This window comes from Barbus barbus, assembly GCF_936440315.1.
Source record: "Barbus barbus genome assembly, chromosome: 23".
In the NCBI taxonomy this organism is placed as follows: Eukaryota; Metazoa; Chordata; class Actinopteri; order Cypriniformes; family Cyprinidae; genus Barbus; species Barbus barbus.
Window position 1 is genome coordinate 27,109,015 of NC_136751.1, and position 22,178 is coordinate 27,131,192.

A 22,178-nucleotide genomic window follows, 5' to 3' on the forward strand; every position below is an offset into this window, starting at 1 on the left:
TTTTTTTTACTTTCTGCAAGCTGTATTTTTAAGACTGTACTGCTGATCTTCCAGAGAACATCTCTGCAGTGTCTGCCGCTATACTGACTGTAATGAGGCATCCTAAACTTCTCATCTGTGATTATTAATTAGTTATTTTATGTAATCCAGAGACACCAACCATAGATCAATGCAGATGTTCTTTTATCGTGTCTTCTTTTAAATAGGTGGCATTTCTGACATGTTGATGTAAGGAGAAAAGCTCAAGATCAGGCCATCCAAGATGTAGGATGAGTTTGTTTCTTCAACAGAATAAATCTGGACAAAATTGAGCATTACATCCTCTGCAGTGAATGCATGGGTGCCGTCAAAATGAGAGTCCAAACAGCAGATAAAGATTACTTGTGGATTAGGGTTTGGACTCATTCTGACGGCACCCATTCACTGCAGAGGATTTTGCTGGTGAGCAAGTGATGTAATGCTACATTTCCCCAAATCTGTTCCAATGAAAAAACAAACTCCTCTACATATTGAATGGCCTGAGGGCAAGTACATTCTCAGCAAAACAATCCCTTGAATTTGCTTTAGAAAACAAGTTTGTTCTAAAATCAGTGTCGACATATAGCATGTTTCATGGACTCTGAATTGAATTAAATAGAATTAACAACGCAAGGCCAGTTAGAAAGTGCTTTTATAATTTTTGTGTAGCTGATAACAAACTGCATTAATAATCATGTTTTCTGAGTCACATACCGTATGAATAAAACAAAACTGGAAACAAAACAGAATGCTAAGAAAATCTACAGCATTTTATTAAACTGATAATTCATCTGTACAGAATTAGGGAAGCCAACAAAAAGTCTGATTTGTCACATTAATGTTACATGGCAAAATGAAGAAACTGAGAAAATATCACAGCCATAACCTTTTACGATGTTTAGTCCATTTGCAGTTAATGTGAAACATGACAAACTGCTGTCCAGCAGACGCTGGAGCCGCTTCCAGTCCAGAGGAGCAGAGAAAGGCCATTTTAAACACAGCAGGATCATCTTTGGCTCTGCACTATGATCTGCAATGTCATTTTGCTTTCGCTTGTGGCTTCAAAAGATGCTTTCAAAACACCCAAAGAAACAAAAGTTGAAGTGACATTCAGCTGAAGTTGAAAAAAAATAAACAAAAAATTTCGCCTGAATCCGAAAATCTCTGGCAACGTGAATTGTGCACAATAATAATAATAAAAAAAAGCGTATAAAAAAAAAAAAAAAAACACTGTCCAAGCTAAAATATTTTTTCTTAAAAGAGAAAGTGGGAAAGACTTGATATGCCATGCACCTCCTCCAAAACCGTTTAAGGATCACTTATTTTCCACACTAGTACAGAGTCTAGATGGAACGGAACACAGGCTCACTTTGAGTTTTAATCTATGACCCGTCACTGTCAGCTTTGTGATTTTTTTTTTTACAGTCAAATCAATGTGATAAAACTCCACTATAAACCAGTTATATGTAAAATAGTAAAGAAACAACCTAACAAAAAAGAATGAATAGAACCAGTCAAACCAAAACAGACCATCATGACCAGTCTCAAAAAACATGAATTTGGAGAAATATTTTTGGAATAACGTAACTTTTAACATTTACTTATCTACAATATATAGTCAAACATGATCATATGATCAGTAGAAAATTTTACAGTTCAAATTTCAATCAAGCAGAAATCTCAGACACTGCGATTTGCTCATTAGATCTATTATTTACAGAATAACATTGAGGTCATCAATGCTAGAGGTAAGCAGTGCACCTGTGGCCTCTCGAGCTCTGAAGCGAAATATTCTGTTCCCAAATTTTGGAGTCTGAGATATTTTTCAGTCTATTAAAGGGATAGTGCACTCAGAAATGAAATTTAAATTTACTCTCACACTCAGTGTTGTGCCAAACGTTTCAGAGACACACGAAAGAAGATATTTTGAAGAATACCCATTTCGATACCCATTGACTTCCATTGTATGGACAAAAATACAACAAGTTAACACAAACTGAAACGTCTTCAAAATACAGCATTCAGCAGATGAAATAAATGCATACAGGTTTGGAACAACATGAAGTTGAATAATGATGACAGATTTTTCATTTCTGGGCGAACTATCCCTTTAATACAAGGACCTTGGACAAATTAGTTTCATAGAGCTTTACACACTTTGAGAGACAGCACATAAAAACGTGCATGGATTTAGAAAACTGAATCCATAGAAAACTTCTCTATAGTGGTACAGCTCTTGTCAAGAAAATGAAAGGGTGAATCCAACAAAACCCATCAAAATAATAGTGCAAAATGTGTTTCGTGTTATTAATTTGGAGTGAAATTTTGATCATATTTCATGTGTGTGTGTGTGTGTATAAAATCAGTTTTTGCACTATTATTTTCATGACAACTGGTTTAACTGTAAAAATACTTTGATTAAAAAATAATTTTGGGATAAAATATGACCTGAACAGGATTTCAAGAGAATCACCCAATTACATTTTCCTAAGCAACGCATATATGAGGTTATACAGAATGAGATCTGGGAAAAAGCATGCATCGACTTTTAGAAAAACCTTTTGTATTCAGCAAATGTTATGCATATAATCATCACAGTTATTGTCATTGTAACTCAATAACAAATTTAAAAGATAAGTATGTCATTCCTTTTCATACTAGAGATGTCTGTGGGTTCAGCTTTGAAAAAAATACAGAGCCACCATCCATGGGGACTAATGAATGTTTCCTTTCACTGGTATGACAGAGAAAGAGACAAGGCAACATTAGAACATAGCTATGAAATAGTTCTGAAATACATTTATCTCTACACACACACACACACACGCACGCACGCACAGAGGCACGCAAATTTGAAACCAAGATCAGCACATTTGTTGTAAACAATAAATAAGGCTTAAGCCAAACACAACAAAACCTAAAAAAAAGTGCAATCGTCCTGTGAACATTCAAAGTACCTCTGAAAAAAATACATGTAACAGGGTATATAGTCCTGTTCAGTCACAATGTTGGTCCGCAGGAAACTTGGCTCTGGACGATCAAACCATCTTTAACCTTAAACCTTCTGACAGAGGTACAGGTCTATTTGAATTTTGTACTCTTCGTATATTAATCATTTAATATCTAATGCATTATTATTGTGCAAACCAGACGTTTATAATTCTCATATCAGTAGGGGAATCTCACAAAACCAGTCCAAGACCATGTTTGTCATATTTCAGACCAAAATAAAAATAAATTGTGCTCAAAGAAAATTATATGACATAACATTATTTTCTTTTGTTGTACTGCCTCTGTTGATTTAAATAAATCCAAAAACAAAACAGTGAAAGTAATGCATTACAACAATAAAAAAAAAATATTGTGAATAATGGGAATTACAATAACTCAAGTGAAATGTGCAGATGTAATGGGAATTCTGGGGGGGAAGATGTCATGAACAAATATAAATACATACATATACATATATATACATATATATATATATATATTTATTTATTAGAGCATGAACATATTTTAATGAGATTCACTCAAAAACGTGCTTAATATTATTCTGTTTGTCTTCGCCCTTGATAATCAAACCGCCTTCCGCCTTGACTGTCAAACCGTCTATTAATATGTCATACTTTGCAAGTTTAGCACTTGATGTCTAATGTATCTTAAACGTCTTTATCCTGACTAATACAGACCAGCGTTTCATGTGTCAGGATCATTAGAGTTCATCATATTCATATAGAAAAACCTTCTTTCCTCCCCAGTGCCAAAACATTCAGGAGACACACAAACTAATCCCACCCAAAGTGAATTCCACCTTGTGATTTTAAAAAACTGAAGTGAAAAACAAATATAAAGACGGCTTCTGAATTTTCATGTAAGCTGCTGATAAAGCCCCATCGTTCTCAAAAAAACGGAAAAAGACAAAACGATAAAAATACTGCATTGACACATGACCATATTACAGTCAAGAAGTAAGGCTGTCGCTCTCAAAACAAAATTAAAAAACATATACTCAAGGCATAATGTCCCCAAAAGATCTTGATCCTGTCTGAGAAGTGTTTCAAAGTTTGTATGTTTGGATTGAGGTGGGTTTCAGTGGCAGGATGGGCTCGAGAGGGTTCCAAACATGGCACCGGCCCACAGAAGGTCCACTGATGGCTCCCAGAGTCTTCGCAGGTGTAAGTACAGAGAACAGCGAGGGCAGGAAATGATGCGTGAAATGGCAGATGGGCGGCATCCTCGCTCTACCTGTCTTTCAGCTCTCTGATCACACGTTTGATGATGCGGCCACACAGCAGCCCCAAGAGAAAGAGGATTGACACGGCCAGCGCAATCACTAACAGGATGTAGTTCTTCGAAGGTGACGCTATGACTTGTGCAGCGAGGTCCGAGAAACCTTCAGCTGGTGCCACCTGGGAAATCACATAATAGAGCTCATTAAAAGGAATTTAGCTAAACCTGGGATAACATTCTTTAGGGTACATTCTCAAAGTGAAATGTTGTTCATAAATATAATAATACTACTACTAAATATCAAGTATAACATTTTTAATAATAAAAATAAACTAAAAATGTGTTTGTACATGTCATGAATCTGGTCTATGAACTTCCGTTAACTCACCACCAGAGGTCACTCGCTCACCACATGGACTCTTGCACTACACTAACTGTTGCACGCCACCTCAGACTACAATTCCCATCATCCATTGCACTGACGACACACAGCTGATTGCACTGATCACACACCCTACATAACCCTGTACTTCCTCTTCCTCTCTGCCGAGTATTGTATTGCGTTTATCACTCCCCTAGTGTTAGCTGCCTTACCGAGCCTTTCTGTGTTTTTCTGTTTAGTTCCAGTATTGTTCTGCATTTATAACTCTCCTAGTTTTAGCTGCGATACGCAACCCACTTTGTTGTCATAGTCTTGCCTTGTGTGTTTTTCTAGTGTTTTGAGTCTTGCCCGTGTTTCCTGGATTTACCCCTTTGCCTTGCCGTTTGGACTCTGTTTGCACCTCTCTTGGACTTCTGCTCGTATACCTGGATTATCTCTCTGCCTTGCCCTGCTGGATATTGTTCGCCGATCATCGACTCTCGCTAGCCCTAGGATTGCTCTGTGTCTTGCCCGTACCATACCTGCTTGCCGTTGTTTGACCCTGCCTGTTTTTTGTTTATTAATGTTTATTAATAAAAGCTTGCACATGGATCCGCACGTCTCACGTCTTGTTCGCCCCGTTACAGTACATGCATATATTTGTCAGAACAGGAATTTATTTTGATATAATTTCTTAAGTTATTTATAATAATAATGACAATAATTATTCCAATATAATTTTTTGATTTAGATAATAATTCTAATAAAATATGTAATTGTAACAGTAACAATTGAAACAAATTTCAATACTAATATTAATAGTAAAATAATATTAAAAATAAATATTTATTTAATACAATTGCATCTGTCAGCATTAATATTAGTTTAATATTACATAATATTAATAATAACGATACATTTACTTGAATTAAATAATTTATTCTTGCTATTATTGCATTAATAATTATTATAATAATTTATGTCAATGATTTTATTATAGAGATTTGTATTATAATAATAATAATAATAATAATAATAATAATAATAATGTCTGAATGCTGTTACTAATGATTACTATTTATTTTACTGTAATTTCTTGTTTATTGTTATTATTAATAGACAATTTTATCTTAATATAACCAGTTCTTGTTATTATCACATTACTACTACTATTAATGATATTGCAAAAAAAGACATCCTTTACAGCTAGATGTTGGTCTGTTATGTGGTAAATATATTTAAGAAAAATTCTTAATAGTTATCCATCTGGATGATGTGGATGTGTTTGTGTGTACTGACCTTCGCTGCATAGCTCCACATGTCTATGCGGTCCTGTAATCTTCTCTTACATTCAGGCTGTAGACGCACCTGCTTGTCCTGCAGAGCTTCCATCAAACAGGACATTTCTGGGAAAGAACAAACACAGGGAGTCAGGAGCTCCAAATTACAGAGTAAAAAAAAACACATGGTAAACACACCATCTCTCTGTCTTTCCATTAGTCTCAAATAGACCCTCAACCCAGTTATCCTAACTGGGCATCATGAATTAAACACAAAATGTATTTACAATGCATTTAACTGGGAAACAGAAAATTCAGTGAGAAATAATGTAAGAAGTGACATTAAGAAGATATTTGAGGCTTAATATGCAGCTATGTGGAGCAAGATATTTAATAAAGAAGAAAATGCTCAGTTTTGAATTTTGACTTTTTAAAAATTTTGATAGTGTCAATGTATTGTGTAATATGCAAAAAAACAAAAAACAATAGCCGCACTCACGTCTGCCTCTTCCAGGGTTGATGGCTGCACAGTGGTGTTTCAAATCCAGAGCACAGGCCGTGTGTAAGACAGGGTCCACAAATATATCCGCTTTGCTTTCCTTGAGCATGTTCAACACCTCCTACATGTGGAGAAGAGGATGAAATGAAAGAGCGAAATGCAGACACTCAACCTGGATAAGTCAGATTAATATAGCTGTGTGTGAGTGCAATGACTGTTGCTTATTTCACATGTGAAGGTGTTTCTTAAAGAGACAGCAGCAAAAAAAAGAGAGGATGAAAAACTAGATTATGATTGTTCTGTTTAACTGGATGTTTAAATAAGTACACTACAGTTCAAAAGGCGGTAAGTTTATTATTGATTTTCAAACCCTCACCAAAGCTGCATTTATTTGATCAAAAATACAGCAGTAATATAGTAATACTGTGAACTAATATTAAAAAACAACTGCTTTCTAATTGAATATATTTTAAAAAGCAATTTATTCCTGTGATCAAATTTTCAGCATCGTTACTCCAGTCTTCAGTGTCACGTGATCCTTCAGAAATCATTCTAATATACTGATTTGCTGCCATTTCTTATTATTATCAATGTTGGAAAAAAAGGGTTTATTACGTATGAAATATGGATATTTATCTTACAAAAACGCATGGATTCGCTACAGGAGTCCTTTTTTCACCCCCCGGAGCCGTGTGAGGCATGTTTTTATTACAGATGCACGCACTTTATTTCATGTCTTCTGAACTGTTGACAACAAACACCCGCTTACCCCATTGAAGGGGCCAGGACCATTTTTAATAAAACTCTGATTGGATTAGTCTGAAAAAAGAAAGTTTTTGGGTGAACTAACCCTTTAAGCCTCGTCTGTGAAACCGGAGGTAGATGTATTATATATAAATCTAACATCTAATGTTAATACCTATGCAACCATAGGTAAAAAACTGATGGTGTTTCTATAGCAACAGATACAGATGAAAGCAGTGTGTAGCAGATGAAGCATGTTTAAGGATGTGCTCTGTACCGTCTTGCACTCCTCCTGATTAATTTTCAGTAGGTTGTTCTTCAGACACTCCTCCACTTGACCCGTCTGTTCCTGCGCGGCAGCTTCCTCTGCACACAGCTGCGTGAGCTAACACACACACAGACATGTTACCAAGTGACTAAACATAAAATATCCATTTTCTTTTTTAAAGGTTGCCTTGTCTTTGTTCATGTGGCCTTCAGTCAGCAGAATACCACCCAGAGATCATGGTCAATTTTCTTTACTGACCCATCAAGAGACCCATTTCACACCATTTCTGCTTGATTGCTCATGGCAGTTATGGCCAAAAATATCGGCACCCTTGGTAATATGATCAAAGGCGGCTGTGAAAATGAATCTGCATTGTTAATCCTTTTGATCTTTTATTTGAAACAAATTCACAAAAATCTAACCTTTCATTGGATAAGAATTTAAAATGGGGGGAAATATCATTATGAAATAAATGTTCTTCTCTAATACACATTGACCACAATTAACGGCAGCTTTTTATTCAATACTTTTTGAAACCTCCATTTGCCAGTTTAACAGCTCTAAATTTTCTCCTATAATGCCTGATGAGGTTCGAGAACACCTGACAAGAGATCAGAGACCATTCCTTCATCCAGAATCTCTCCAGACCCTTCAGATTCACAGCTCCATGACGGTGCTTCTTCTCTTCAGTTCACCTCACTCATTTTCTACAGGGTTCAGGTCAGAGGACTGGAATGGCCAGCAGAAGCTTGGTTTTGTGCTCAGTGACCCATTTTTGTGTTGTTTTTGAGGTTTGTGTTTGGATTATTGTCCGGTTGGAAGATCCAAACATGGCCCATTATAAGATTTCTAACAGAGTCAGTCACTTGTTGATTTTTTATCTGTTGGTATTTGATTGAATCCATGATGCCATGTGTCTAAACAAGATATCCAGGACCTCCAGCAGAAATATAGGGCCACAACATAAAAAATACAGCAGTATATTTCGTTGTACACATGGGGTACTTTTTATCCCTATGTTTACCAAACCCCTCGAGTGTTTGCTGGCAAGAAGCTAATTTTTTTGTTTCATCTGACCATAGAAGCCAGTCCCATCTGAAGTTCCAGTCGTGTCTGATAACCAGGGGCGTGTCTAGAGCATTTTAAATAAAAGGAAATCCGCTTGCGAGTGGAGAGATTCGTGCTCGCGCATTACATGATCGCGTTAACATTATGCGCTCTCGACATCTATCATTTAGATCACGCTAAAATGCCTAAAATGAATAAAGAAGAGAAGAAAGCGGCCCTAGTCAGCTGCCTACACATGCCAAGATACGCCAGATGCAGTTAGAAATTAACTAAAAACAAGCCTATCGCAAGACATCTGGTAGGGGGGGCACCTGGGGTGGCCAAGCAAATTTCAGGGGGGGCCGGTGCCACCCCTGGCCACCACGTAGACACGCACGCCCCTGCTGATAACTGAATATGCTGGAGTTTGCTTTTGGATGAGCTAGGATAATTAGGGCCCAAGCCAGTAAGGCGCAGGGCCCTATTGTTCTTCTAAGGATTATTAGGGCCCAAGCCAGTAAGGCGCAGGGCCCTATTGTTCTTCTAAGGATTATTATTATTATTTTTTTTTTTTTTTTTTTTTTTATTTTTTATTTTTTTTATTTCAATCATCCGGGCACTTTTGGGGGCCTTAACGTGCCCGAAAACTCTCGAAAATTGGCACGCACATTGGAACCTGCGGCCATTAGGACGCCGCTGAGGCTGGGACCCGGGCGTGGCACAGGGGCTCTACGGCGCCCCCTGGAAAATTGTCAGAAAACTTGATGTATAGCTCACACATACTTGCACGTATTCATATGAAACTCGGTACACATATAGAACTCATTGAGCTGAACAACTTCCGCACAGCATGTCTTAGGCTCCGCCCAACAGGAAGTCGGCTATTCAGGGCTGTTTAAAAAGCGCATGCTCTGGAATTTGATATACTCCTCTGAGGATTTCCATACGATTGCCACCAAACTAGGTGAACATGATCTCAAGACATTGGGGACGCTAAATTGCGAAGATATTTTTGATATGTCGAACGGTTTGCCCGTGGCGAGGCGATGAAGTTATGGCGAAAAATGAGACCCAGGAAATGCCTAATAACGTCCACATACATTGTATGATGTAGATCAAACTTCAGTGATTTGTTCGTTGTATGATGCCGATCGGATAGATGTGACTATTATGACTGAAAGTTATAGCGCCACCAACTGGCTGCAGGAAGTGTGTCGTTTTCAAAATGCTTTGAATTCAGCATCTTCTTTTACCTCGATTTGCTTCAAACTTCACCAGAATAATGTCAAAACACGGCCGATGTAAAACTGTGAAGGGAATATTGATATCTAAAATTATGTTGCCATGGCAACGTGTCAAAGTTGAAAATTCGTTTCTGGTGATTTTGAGGCAGATAACATGTTTAGAATGTCATGAAACTCAACACACATATCAGTATTAATGATAGTTAGACACTGGAAAAAGCTCATAAACGGGCGTGGAAGAGACACTCTATAGCGCCACCTTTTGTCAAAAATGAGGGGGTTAGTTTTAGCTACAGACACCAAACTCGGTACATAAATTGTTCTAATTAATCCGGACAACTTTCTAATTTACAGTCATTAGCTACGACCAACAGGAAGTCGGCTATATTTATTTTAATGTGGGTTTTTTTTAAAAACGGGCTGTAAACAAATTAATACTCCTCCAAACAGAAACACGGAAATCACACCAAACATTTTTTATCATGATGCCAAAATACTGAAGATGCTAAATTGCGGACGGATTTAGGATATCTTGAACGATGATTTAATGGCAATTTATTAAAGTTACAGTAAAAAATATAATTTTTTTTTTTTTTTTATCTTTTAAGAGCAGCTTCCAAACACTTCATAAAAAATTACATACACAGAACAATACAGTCTGAGGATATGTGATTAATTTCATGAATTTACAATACACTATGCTTAGGAGAAAATTTAAAAACTATCAGAGAGCTCTTAGACTGCTGAGTGAGAGCTCCCTGCCAGTCTGCAGCTGAGTGAGGGGTGGGGGTGGGGTGGGGTGGGGTGTGAGTGACTGTGTGAGTGACTGTGTGGATTGAGGCAGTGGGTGAGAGAGAGAAAGAGAGAGAGGGTCTGTTTTTTAAAATCTTTAAAAGATTTTGATAACACTTTATAATAAGGTCTCAATTCTTAACATTAGGAAATGCATTAATTAACGTGAACTAACAATGAAAAATATATTTTTACAGCATGTTAATTCTTCCATGATAGTATGAACTAACAAAGAACAATTTTTTTAAAGCATTTATTAATCTTTTTAATGTTAGAAAAATAGTCATGTTCAAAAGATAAACTTTAAAATGTAATAATATATTAACACATTTTGGAATTAATATTGATCAACATTAAATGGTATATAATTATTAATGTTTATATATATATAATGATAGCTACAGACACCAAACTCGGTACATAAATTGTTCTTATTAATCCGGACAACTTTCTAATTTACAGTCATTAGCTACGACCAACAGGAAGTCGGCTATATTTATTTTAATGTGGGTTTTGTTTTTAAACAGGCTGTAAACAAATTCATACTCCTCCAAACAGAAACACGGAAATCACACCAAACATTTTTTCTTATGATGCCAAAATACTGAAGATGCTAAATTGCGGACGGATTTAGGATATCTTGAACGATGATTTAATGGCAATTTATTAAAGTTACAGTAAAAAAGAGAAAACTTTTCTTTTCTTTTTTTTCTTTTAAGAGCAGCTTCCAAACACTTCATAAAAAATTACATACTCAGAACAATACAGTCTGAGGATATGTGATTAATTTCATGAATTTACAATACACTATGCGGAGGAGAAAATTTAAAAACTATCAGAGTTCTCCTGTCTCTGTGCTTCTAATGTTTGCGGTAGGTGACTGGGTGGGTGACTGACTGTGTGAGTTCAGTGAGTGTGGAGGGGGAGAGAGAGAGAGAGAGAGAGAGAGAGAGAGGGAGAGAGAGAGAGGGTCTGTTTAAACTTCTCAATAAAATCCTTAAAAAATGCTTATAAAGCATTAAAGGTTTTGATAACACTTTATAATTAAGTCTCATTTGTTAACAGTAGGGAATGCATTAATTAACATGAACTAACAATGAAATATATATTTTACAGTATGTTAATTCTTCATTGATAGTATGAACTTACAATGAACTAACAATGAACAAAATATTTTTTATATTAGAAAAATAGTCATGTTCAAAAGATAAAACTTTAAAATTTAATAATATATTAACACATTTTGGAATTGATTTTGATCAACATTAAATGGTATATATTTATTAATGATGTAAATTAACAACAGTTAAATAATGTTGTTTTTTAACATTGGTTAATTCACAAATAACATTAAATATTAACAATATATTTTTTACTTTATTAATTTGTGTTAGAAAAAATTATTCATGTTAGTTAATGGAAAAATAAATCATTAAAAAATGCTTATAAATCATTAAAAGCTTTGGTAACTATAATAATTTCTCATTTGTTAGCATTAGTAAATGCATTAACTAACTTCAACTACCAATGAAAAATATATTTTCACAGAATTTAAAGTTTTATATGTTCTGTGTGTGTGTGTTTCACAGAGTTGATGGTTTGGATTAACCCTTTAATTGCCGTATCCCTTAAAACCAAACTGCCAGAGGGTTACTGTGATGCTTGTGCTCGCTGGGCACCGTTTTATCGATGCCACCGGGGTGGCGTATGCTGACGGCTTGGGCCCGTCATCGCTGCTCGCAGCTATATTTATTTATTTTTTTTTTTTTTTTTTTTTTTTTTTTTTTTATTTTTTATTTCAATCATCCGGGCACTTTTGGGGGCCTTAACGTGCCCGAAAACTCTCGAAAATTGGCACGCACGTTGGAACCTGCGGCCATTAGGACGCCGCTGAGGCTGGGACCCGGGCGTGGCACAGGGGCTCTACGGCGCCCCCTGGAAAATTGTCAGAAAGCTTGATGTATAGCTCACACATACTTGCACGTATTCATATGAAACTCGGTACACATATAGAACTCATTGAGCCGAACAACTTCCGCGCAGCATGTCATAGGCTCCGCCCAACAGGAAGTCGGCTATTCAGGGCTGTTTAAAAAGCGCATGCTCTGGAATTTGATATACTCCTCTGAGGATTTCCATACGATTGCCACCAAACTAGGTGAACATGATCTCAAGACATTGGGGACGCTAAATTGCGAAGATATTTTTGATATGTCGAACGGTTTGCCCGTGGCGAGGCGATGAAGTTATGGCGAAAAATGAGACCCAGGAAATGCCTAATAACGTCCACATACATTGTATGATGTATATCAAACTTCAGTGATTTGTTCGTTGTATGATGCCGATCGGATAGATGTGACTATTATGACTGAAAGTTATAGCGCCACCAACTGGCTGCAGGAAGTGTGTCGTTTTCAAAATGCTTTGAATTCAGCATCTTCTTTTACCTCGATTTGCTTCAAACTTCACCAGAATAATGTCAAAACACGGCCGATGTAAAACTGTGAAGGGAATATTGATATCTAAAATTATGTTGCCATGGCAACGTGTCAAAGTTGAAAATTCGTTTCTGGTGATTTTGAGGCAGATAACATGTTTAGAATGTCATGAAACTCAACACACATATCAGTATTAATGATAGTTAGACACTGGAAAAAGCTCATAAACGGGCGTGGAAGAGACACTCTATAGCGCCACCTTTTGTCAAAAATGAGGGGGTTAGTTTTAGCTACAGACACCAAACTCGGTACATAAATTGTTCTTATTAATCCGGACAATTTTCTAATTTACAGTCATTAGCTACGACCAACAGGAAGTCGGCTATATTTATTTTAATGTGGGTTTTTTTTAAAAACGGGCTGTAAACAAATTAATACTCCTCCAAGCAGAAACACGGAAATCACACCAAACATTTTTTATCATGATGCCAAAATACTGAAGATGCTAAATTGCGGACGGATTTAGGATATCTTGAACGATGATTTAATGGCAATTTATTAAAGTTACAGTAAAAAAGATAATTTTTTTTTTTTTTTATCTTTTAAGAGCAGCTTCCAAACACTTCATAAAAAATTACATACACAGAACAATACAGTCTGAGGATATGTGATTAATTTCATGAATTTACAATACACTATGCTTAGGAGAAAATTTAAAAACTATCAGAGAGCTCTTAGACTGCTTCTGAGTGAGAGATCCCTGTCAGCCTGCAGCTGAGTGAGGGGTGGGGTGGGGTGGGGTGTGAGTGACTGTGTGAGTGACTGTGTGGATTGAGGAGCTGGGTGAGAGAGAGAAAGAGAGAGAGGGTCTGTTTTTTAAAATCTTTAAAAAATGCTTATAAATCATTAAATAAGGTCTCAATTCTTAACATTAGGAAATGCATTAATTAACGTGAACTAACAATGAAAAATATATTTTTACATCATGTTAATTCTTCCATGATAGTATGAACTAACAAAGAACAATTTTTTTAAAGCATTTATTAATCTTTTTAATGTTAGAAAAATAGTCATGTTCAAAAGATAAACTTTCAAATGTAATAATATATTAACACATTTTGGAATTAATATTGATCAACATTAAATGGTATATAATTATTAATGTTTATATATATATAATGATAGCTACAGACACCAAACTCGGTACATAAATTGTTCTTATTAATCCGGACAACTTTCTAATTTACAGTCATTAGCTACGACCAACAGGAAGTCGGCTATATTTATTTTAATGTGGGTTTTGTTTTTAAACAGGCTGTAAACAAATTCATGCTCCTCCAAACAGAAACACGGAAATCACACCAAACATTTTTTCTTATGATGCCAAAATACTGAAGATGCTAAATTGCGGACGGATTTAGGATATCTTGAACGATGATTTAATGGCAATTTATTAAAGTTACAGTAAAAAAGAGAAAACTTTTCTTTTCTTTTTTTCTTTTAAGAGCAGCTTCCAAACACTTCATAAAAAATTACATACACAGAACAATACAGTCTGAGGATATGTGATTAATTTCATGAATTTACAATACACTATGCGGAGGAGAAAATTTAAAAACTATCAGAGTTCTCCTGTCTCTGTGCTTCTAATGTTTGCGGTAGGTGACTGGGTGGGTGACTGACTGTGTGAGTTCAGTGAGTGTGGAGGGGGAGAGAGAGAGGGAGAGAGAGAGAGGGTCTGTTTAAACATCTCAATAAAATCCTTAAAAAATGCTTATAAAGCATTAAAGGTTTTGATAACACTTTATAATTAAGTCTCATTTGTTAACAGTAGGGAATGCATTAATTAACATGAACTAACAATGAAATATATTTTTTACAGCATGTTAATTCTTCATTGATAGTATGAACTTACAATGAACTAACAATGAACAAAATATTTTTTATATTAGAAAAATAGTCATGTTCAAAAGATAAAACTTTAAAATTTAATAATATATTAACACATTTTGGAATTGATTTTGATCAACATTAAATGGTATATATTTATTAATGATGTAAATTAACAACAGTTAAATAATGTTGTTTTTTAACATTGGTTAATTCACAAATAACATTAAATATTAACAATATATTTTTTACTTTATTAATTTGTGTTAGAAAAAATTATTCATGTTAGTTAATGGAAAAATAAATCATTAAAAAATGCTTATAAATCATTAAAAGCTTTGGTAACTATAATAATTTCTCATTTGTTAGCATTAGTAAATGCATTAACTAACATCAACTACCAATGAAAAATATATTTTCACAGAACTTAAAGTTTTATATGTTCTGTGTGTGTGTGTTTCACAGAGTTGATGGTTTGGATTAACCCTTTAATTGCCGTATCCCTTAAAACCAAACTGCCAGAGGGTTACTGTGATGCTTGTGCTCGCTGGGCACCGTTTTATCGATGCCACCGGGGTGGCATATGCTGACGGCTTGGGCCCGTCATCGCTGCTCGCAGCTATATTTTTTATTGAAACTCTCCCAAACAACATGTGGTGATGTAGGTGCTGTTTGACAATTTTTTCTTTTAAGGTTTTCTGACCCCTAGGTACAACTATGTTCTTAAATTCTCCAGCTGTGGTCCTTGGAGTGTCTTTAGCCACTCAAACTCTCCTCCTCACCGTGCATTAGGAGGATAAAGACACACGTCCTCTTCCACTGCTCTAGTTTACTATAGTTACTATATAGTCTGTGGCAATGGGGAATACTGAGTGTCACGTGAATGATGCGGCAGGTGTGTGCAGTTAGTGACAGCTGTGTGTAGTTTAGGGAGATGGTGACCTCTGGTGGTGAAAGGAAGAACTGCAGCCCGGACTCGTGACATGTTTAAACAGATTGTTAGATCTCATAAAGATGCTATGTATTGAAGGCCAAGGGCTCCGTTCCAAACACTTGCAAGCTCCCTACCTAGACAGCATTTTAGGCATCACTAAAACACCAGGCAGCAAAATTATACTGCTTTATATCAGCAGTTTGGCCAGAAGTTTAAAGTTCAAATAGTATGTATCCTTAGCTGACAATGCAATCCCATAATGCACTGCAATGAGCTGACAGATAGAATCAAAGGAAATGTCCATTCTATATTACTCAGTAATGAAAAATATGAATAATTAGATAAAGAAAAGAATGCTTTAAATCAGCCACTCATGTAGTTTAACTTTGATTCAGATGCTACACTGACCTCTGTAGACAGTACACATAAAGACGGCTCACTAGGGTTTCGGACATAGCCCGTGTGTCTACTCACCTCGTTCCTGCAGTGAACCTGGAGCTGTGGATCGAGCCGGTAGTCGAGCGCTGACTCCTGAAGAATAACTCTGATCTGATCCTCACAGTCTCCTGACAACCGCTGGGAACAAAGACAATCTTAACCACAGTCTGCATTTCCACATCACAACACTCCCACTCACATGCTAATAAAAGAACCTCCATGTCTGACTTGCACACAAAGACCAGCATGTGTTTAATACACAACTCTGTAGAATATTTAGCCAAAAATAACTGTATTTCAACTTACATATGAATATTTTGGATCCATAAAAGTCATTATTACTATAGTATTATTTCTATATCATATTATTTATTAATATTTTGAATAAGCATTTTTTAATAATTCGTTTATTTTAGTAATTTTATGTGCTTTTGTCATTTTTGTAATTAAAAAAAAACTTATATATAGCTTTAATTTATTTTTAGTTATAGTAATTTTAACAAAACATTTAGTCAACGTTTATCATTTATGTTTTTTATATTTCAAGTTTGTAAGTTAATATTTTTTATGTAATACTTAAATTAAATTTATTTTAGCTTTATTTCATTTAAGCTGAAATTATTATTTCTTTACAAGTTAAACATATTTTTAAAGTTAATATATTTTTTTTATATGTTTATTGTTTTAATTTGAGTATTTTTTTGCAAAAACTTTAGGTAACATTTCTAATTTCTGTTGTTGTTATTATTATTAAGTGATTATTCATTTTTTTATTTTCTCATCTATTCATTATATTTATTTTATTTCAATTACCAAAAGCAATTTTTAATAGTTTTAGTTTAAAATAAATAACAGTAACAGCGATGATATAAGTAAGCAGTTGCGCAATAAGCAGGATAATGTACAGTCAGATGGTCATTATCGCAACATAAACCCCTTCAGTATGATTCAAGACTATAATTGTGTTATAATACTGGGCTGACTGTACATTATCCTTAACATATTTGTTGCTAATATTCAGAGAGACACATACCTGGTCTGCATACTTGAGTTTGAGGCAGGATATGACTTGACCCTCCAGTTCGTTGGCGTCACTGGCTTTATTGAGTATGCTTTGGCAGAACTTGGGTATATCTGCTTTACAAGCCTTCCTCAAAACTGGGTTCAATCTGTAGTCTGAAAACACATAGACAGCAAAGAAACGAAAACCCTAGCATTACAAAAGTTCAAATAATTCAAAGATACTTTAAGAAAAGAAAAAAACAAGGAGGCCATTAAATATTAGATTCAAGGCCATGAGGTAAAGAGTGTTTCAGAACCAAAACTGGGAGATTCAGATGTCAGTTTCAAATGAACTAACTCAACTAACTGTAGTTAAGTGTAAATGAAGTGCAGATGTGTTTGGTCTTCACCTGTGTTCTGAGTGATTTGTCTCTTGGTGATCATCTGCTTACACTTGGGATCCATTAGCTCACTGTTCTTGTTCAGCTTCAGACACTGCAACATGTTTTTAGCATCCGATTCTGTGCAAAAACGCTAAACCAAGGGTTGCGAAGGACAAAGAAACGGAGAAACAGATTTAACTGCTGATTGGACTATCTATGGGAAACAAATGGAAGTTTACAGACTCTTTGAAAAGCAAGTATGTAGTCACTTAGCATGTAACAAACATAAGACAGATTCAATCCCTCTACAATGTCTGTACTCAAGAGCAAAATAGAGATAGCTAATAGCTCAGCCATTTTGGCAAATGAACCAGCAATTTTGTGATTATAAGCCCTCGGCTTTACTGCTACATCACACCACTGCTCTTCAGTGATATAATGTGGCAAAAAAAAGCTAAATGTAAAAATATTATTTTCTTAAACTACACTATGACTACACATGATCCTTTAGAAATCATTCATATATTCTGATTTGATGATGACGATAATAATAATAATAATAATAATAATAAATATAGCTGCAAGCAGCAATTACGGGGCCAAGCACTACAGAAGCAAGCATCAGACCAACTGCAGAAACGAGTAATTGAATTAAAATCGATGATTTTAGTCAAAACGGCTGGAAAAAAATCATAAATACATATTACCCCCAATAATATGATTTATTGGCTTATCACATTTGACCAATAGGTGGTGCTGTTATCAAATCGATGTGTTGTGTTCTGTGTGAGTTGACAATGGCACACACAAAGTTTGCATCATGCCTCAAATTCGTTGTAGTGGTATGTGAAAACGGTTTGGTCTATCAACACAACATCCATAAGTTTTTGTCAACGTGGTCTGAAGATGATATGATACGATTTTGATGAAAATCGGACCAACGGTCTAGAAGGAGTTTGAAAAAGTAGGTTTTTAAAGAAAATCAAAATGGCGGATAGGAAGTTTGGCTGACTATGGCAACATTGGTATCACTGTTCTCAACATGACCCAAGGAATCTATTAATACCAGTCTCAATACAATAGGCAAAATTCACAGCAAGCTATTAGCCTTTATTTGAAGTGTTTTGACCACAAGGTGTCTTAAAACGTTTTGAGTAGTTTCAGGTCATGGTCTCGATGGTACATACAAGGTTTCGTAATAGTACACCAATGCATTCGTAAAACATAGCATTTATCATCATAATATTCTATTGTAGTCAATGGCAATTTCATGTTTTGTTCAATTATAGCGCCACCATGATGCACCGAATCTAAAGAGAGTTTTGTGATTTTTGGCCAAACCATTCATAAGTTATAAGCAAAAATATACATTTTTCATAGCTCCAGACCACTAGGTGGCACAGCGCTGAAACACTGCAGGTAGCCTCAGGTCATGCTTGTTATAACACACACCAAGTTTGGTCTCAATATGCCAATCCGTTGCAGAGATACAGCCTCAGATCCATTTTTGCATGCTTTTCGTCAAATTCGTTAGTGTGTTATTCGAGAATGGTTTCATGAATAGACTTGAATTCCATAACTTTTTGCCAGCATGGTCTGAAGATGATCTGAGCCAATTTTGGTGAAAATTGGACAAACCGTCTAGGACGAGTTTGAAAAAGTAGGTTTTTCGAACAATTAATAATAGCGAAAAAACGAAACCTTATGATTTTTTAATTTTGGAGTTCATTTAACTCGGCATGAGGCAAGGATTCAGAGGAATTTTCCTTCTGTGCCTTACGGTTGAAAAGTTATTAGCATAAACATGAGTGAAATTTTGGACAAGTGGTGGCGCTAGAGAGTTTGAGTTAGAGACTCCAAATTTGCTACGGTTAACATTGAGACTGTCCTCTATCAGTGTGCTGCCATAGACTCAAGAGCGGAAGAAGAATAATAAGAAGAAATCTAATGGATACAATAGGTGCCGTCGCACCTTCGGTGCTTGGTCCCTAATAATATCATTGTTTGTGTCGTTTAATATTTTTGTGGAAACCGTGATACATTTTATTCAGGATTCTTTGATGAATCAAAAGTACAAGATAACAGTATTTATTTAAAACAGAAATCTTTTGTAACATTATAAAAGTATTTTCTCTCACTTTTATGTGTGCTTGCTGATTATAAGTATTAATTTCTTTCAAAATATAAATCTTACTCACCCCAAACTTTTGAACGGAAGCGTATTTGTTCATTCAATGCTATTTAGCTCAAAGACTAGGTTATGTGGTTTAAATGTTTAACACACTTTTCCAAATCAGGTCTGATCTACCAGCCGCTTCACTCTGGCCCCATGTTGATCTTATTGAGTTTAAGTTCATTAAAACATGGGGGTTGAGCCATTACTATTGATGTTTAACAATGCAGAGTACGTTTATAACCATCAGCTTGTTCTGTTTGACAGGAAAGCTTTAGGTAATGGAAGAAATGTCAGGATACGACCTAAGGGAACTGCAGAACTTGCCCCAAGTTAGTTACCTGCTAAAACAACTCACCTTGATCATCTGCTTGCACACTCTCATGAGCTGATAGTCCAGCTCTGGATCCATCATTTCAGTTTCCTGAAGCTTAAAGACCTTTTGATGACACACCTGGGACAGCTGCTTCTTGTTCTCTTTGAGGCATTCAGTGATCTGAGAAGAAGAGGACAGATAGAGGCTTGAAGAAAACAGGTTATGAAGGTCTTCTCCAATAGTTAGTTAATAGGCTCTATTCTTCATTGCTGCAGCATTTTATTTTTTCACTTATGCTGTCAAGGTAAGGTGAGTTGAGGTTTCTTGTGAATAGTCGTGATTAAATGCATTTTTAAAATAAAAATCACACTAAATTAACACTACAAACAGACAGCTCTACACATTTTCAATGCATTTCTTATGTGGTGCTTAAAGCTAGAATTGTGTTGAAAGTAAAAAATAAAAATCTTATGGAATTTTCATGTAGGTCAGAGGGCATGATTAGATGCATTAATATTTGATCACATTATTATTATTTTGAATAACCCAAGCTAACCTAAGCTGTTCCCTGACTAAACAGGACCATGTTGCTGACTACTGAATAACTGTAATTATGTAAACGTGTGGTCATATGTTAATGTGCTCACGGTTGTGTCAACATGATTTATGGCCGAATCATTTCTATAACTAGGTTTTTAATGGACTGGGCGAGAAAGTTAAGAGCGTTACACATTGAAAATGTATTTCCATAAAATGCAAGGAAAATCCTACTTTGTATAACATGTATTTTGCATGTGTGCAAACACATGCTTCAAACCACCTGGCATTGCATAACGTTTAACAATCCCACTCTGTATAATATGCATTTTGTAATTTGCTATGTGGTTTAAACCATCTGGCTGTAATGTAGGATTTTCCCCAGGGTTTCTACATCAATAGATCAGTCTTTCATGATCACTCAATAAGTGTTTTTAATTATTTTATAAAGACTGATGGAGGAGTTTTCCATTTGTGCTGTATTTTAGGTACCGATAATTCATTTTAACTTTAATTTAAAAATGAAAATTAAGTTAAATTTAAAGCAACTGTTTATACATTTAAGTGGAACTCAAGATGGCATGAAATTAATTCAAATAAGACAAAAACTTTCAAATAAGCTAAAACAGATAGAAATCAAAATGTAAGCTGACATTTCTTAATTCTAATTCTATCATTTTTAACGAAGTTTTTAGAAAATATTGTATTAATTATTGCATTAGTTATTTTAATATAAATTGCCACTCCTAGTCAAAAAGGTAGAGATGCAATGTATGACACTGAAAGGCATTTTTATGACCTGGAAATTTCAATTTTAAACTTTTCTACTATCTCCAGGTGTTCCACGACTGTGGGAATCTTGTTATATGAATCTTCTTTCTCTAACTGGACAAGTTTCATCATGCGTCTGTATGTAGCAGCTGCAGGTGGGTGCATAAAGCTATCTAGAAAAGTAAAAGATCAAAGTAAACCATTACCCGAGCATTTCCATAGGCGACAGAGGAACAAAACTTGTTGATATCCTTCTTGCAAGCATCATGCAGCTCAGGTTCCAGTCGAATGTCCTCTGACTGCAAATGAAAGGGACAGAGAGTGTGACATCTGAGCTTATAGCTTCAGAAGACTATAGCGCATGAGTAATATATGAAAAAGTTTCATGAAATTTGAATGGTACTTTTAGGTCCTTGATCGAATAAATTACAGTCCAGTACAGTAAAAAGGGTCTGAACAATGTGGAGTGTGTGATTTAACTTGAGAAAAGTGAATTCACCATCTCCAGCTCTTCCACCCTCAGCTGTTTCCGACATTTGAGAGACACTCGCTGATCTTTCACATCCTGTAGTGTGTCGTTCCTCACTGTGGTGCTCAAACAGATGACCACATCCGCCCTGAGGTGGAAGAATAACCAAATGACACATGAAGAAGGTGAAAGAGACACTGAGGCAGAGGATAAAAAAATATGCGGTTCAAGAGGATGAATTTGTGTGAGCGAGAGAGAGCGCAAAAGTGCCAAAATAAGAGGAGACACACAGACAGGCCATGATGATTTAAGCCTCCATGAAAAGATGTTATATAACAAATAAA

General features: G+C 35.6%; 1 protein-coding gene across 1 annotated transcript in view; it reads right to left on the reverse strand.

Moving 5' to 3' along the window:
- Positions 1 to 658: 658 nt before the first annotated feature.
- Positions 659 to 22,178, reverse strand: part of LOC306842568 (Golgi apparatus protein 1-like) — a 45,755-nt gene continuing 24,235 nt past the window's right edge. The window contains exons 17-26 of the mRNA XM_079373508.1: positions 21,865 to 21,982; positions 21,572 to 21,664; positions 20,100 to 20,237; positions 17,596 to 17,719; positions 17,217 to 17,359; positions 16,220 to 16,321; positions 7,410 to 7,517; positions 6,389 to 6,509; positions 5,909 to 6,015; positions 659 to 4,427 (exon numbers count right to left, since the gene is read on the reverse strand). Of these exons, the coding sequence (XP_079229634.1) occupies positions 4,260 to 4,427; positions 5,909 to 6,015; positions 6,389 to 6,509; positions 7,410 to 7,517; positions 16,220 to 16,321; positions 17,217 to 17,359; positions 17,596 to 17,719; positions 20,100 to 20,237; positions 21,572 to 21,664; positions 21,865 to 21,982 (1,222 nt within the window). The 3' untranslated portion in view covers positions 659 to 4,259. The remainder of the gene's footprint in view (positions 4,428 to 5,908; positions 6,016 to 6,388; positions 6,510 to 7,409; positions 7,518 to 16,219; positions 16,322 to 17,216; positions 17,360 to 17,595; positions 17,720 to 20,099; positions 20,238 to 21,571; positions 21,665 to 21,864; positions 21,983 to 22,178) is intronic.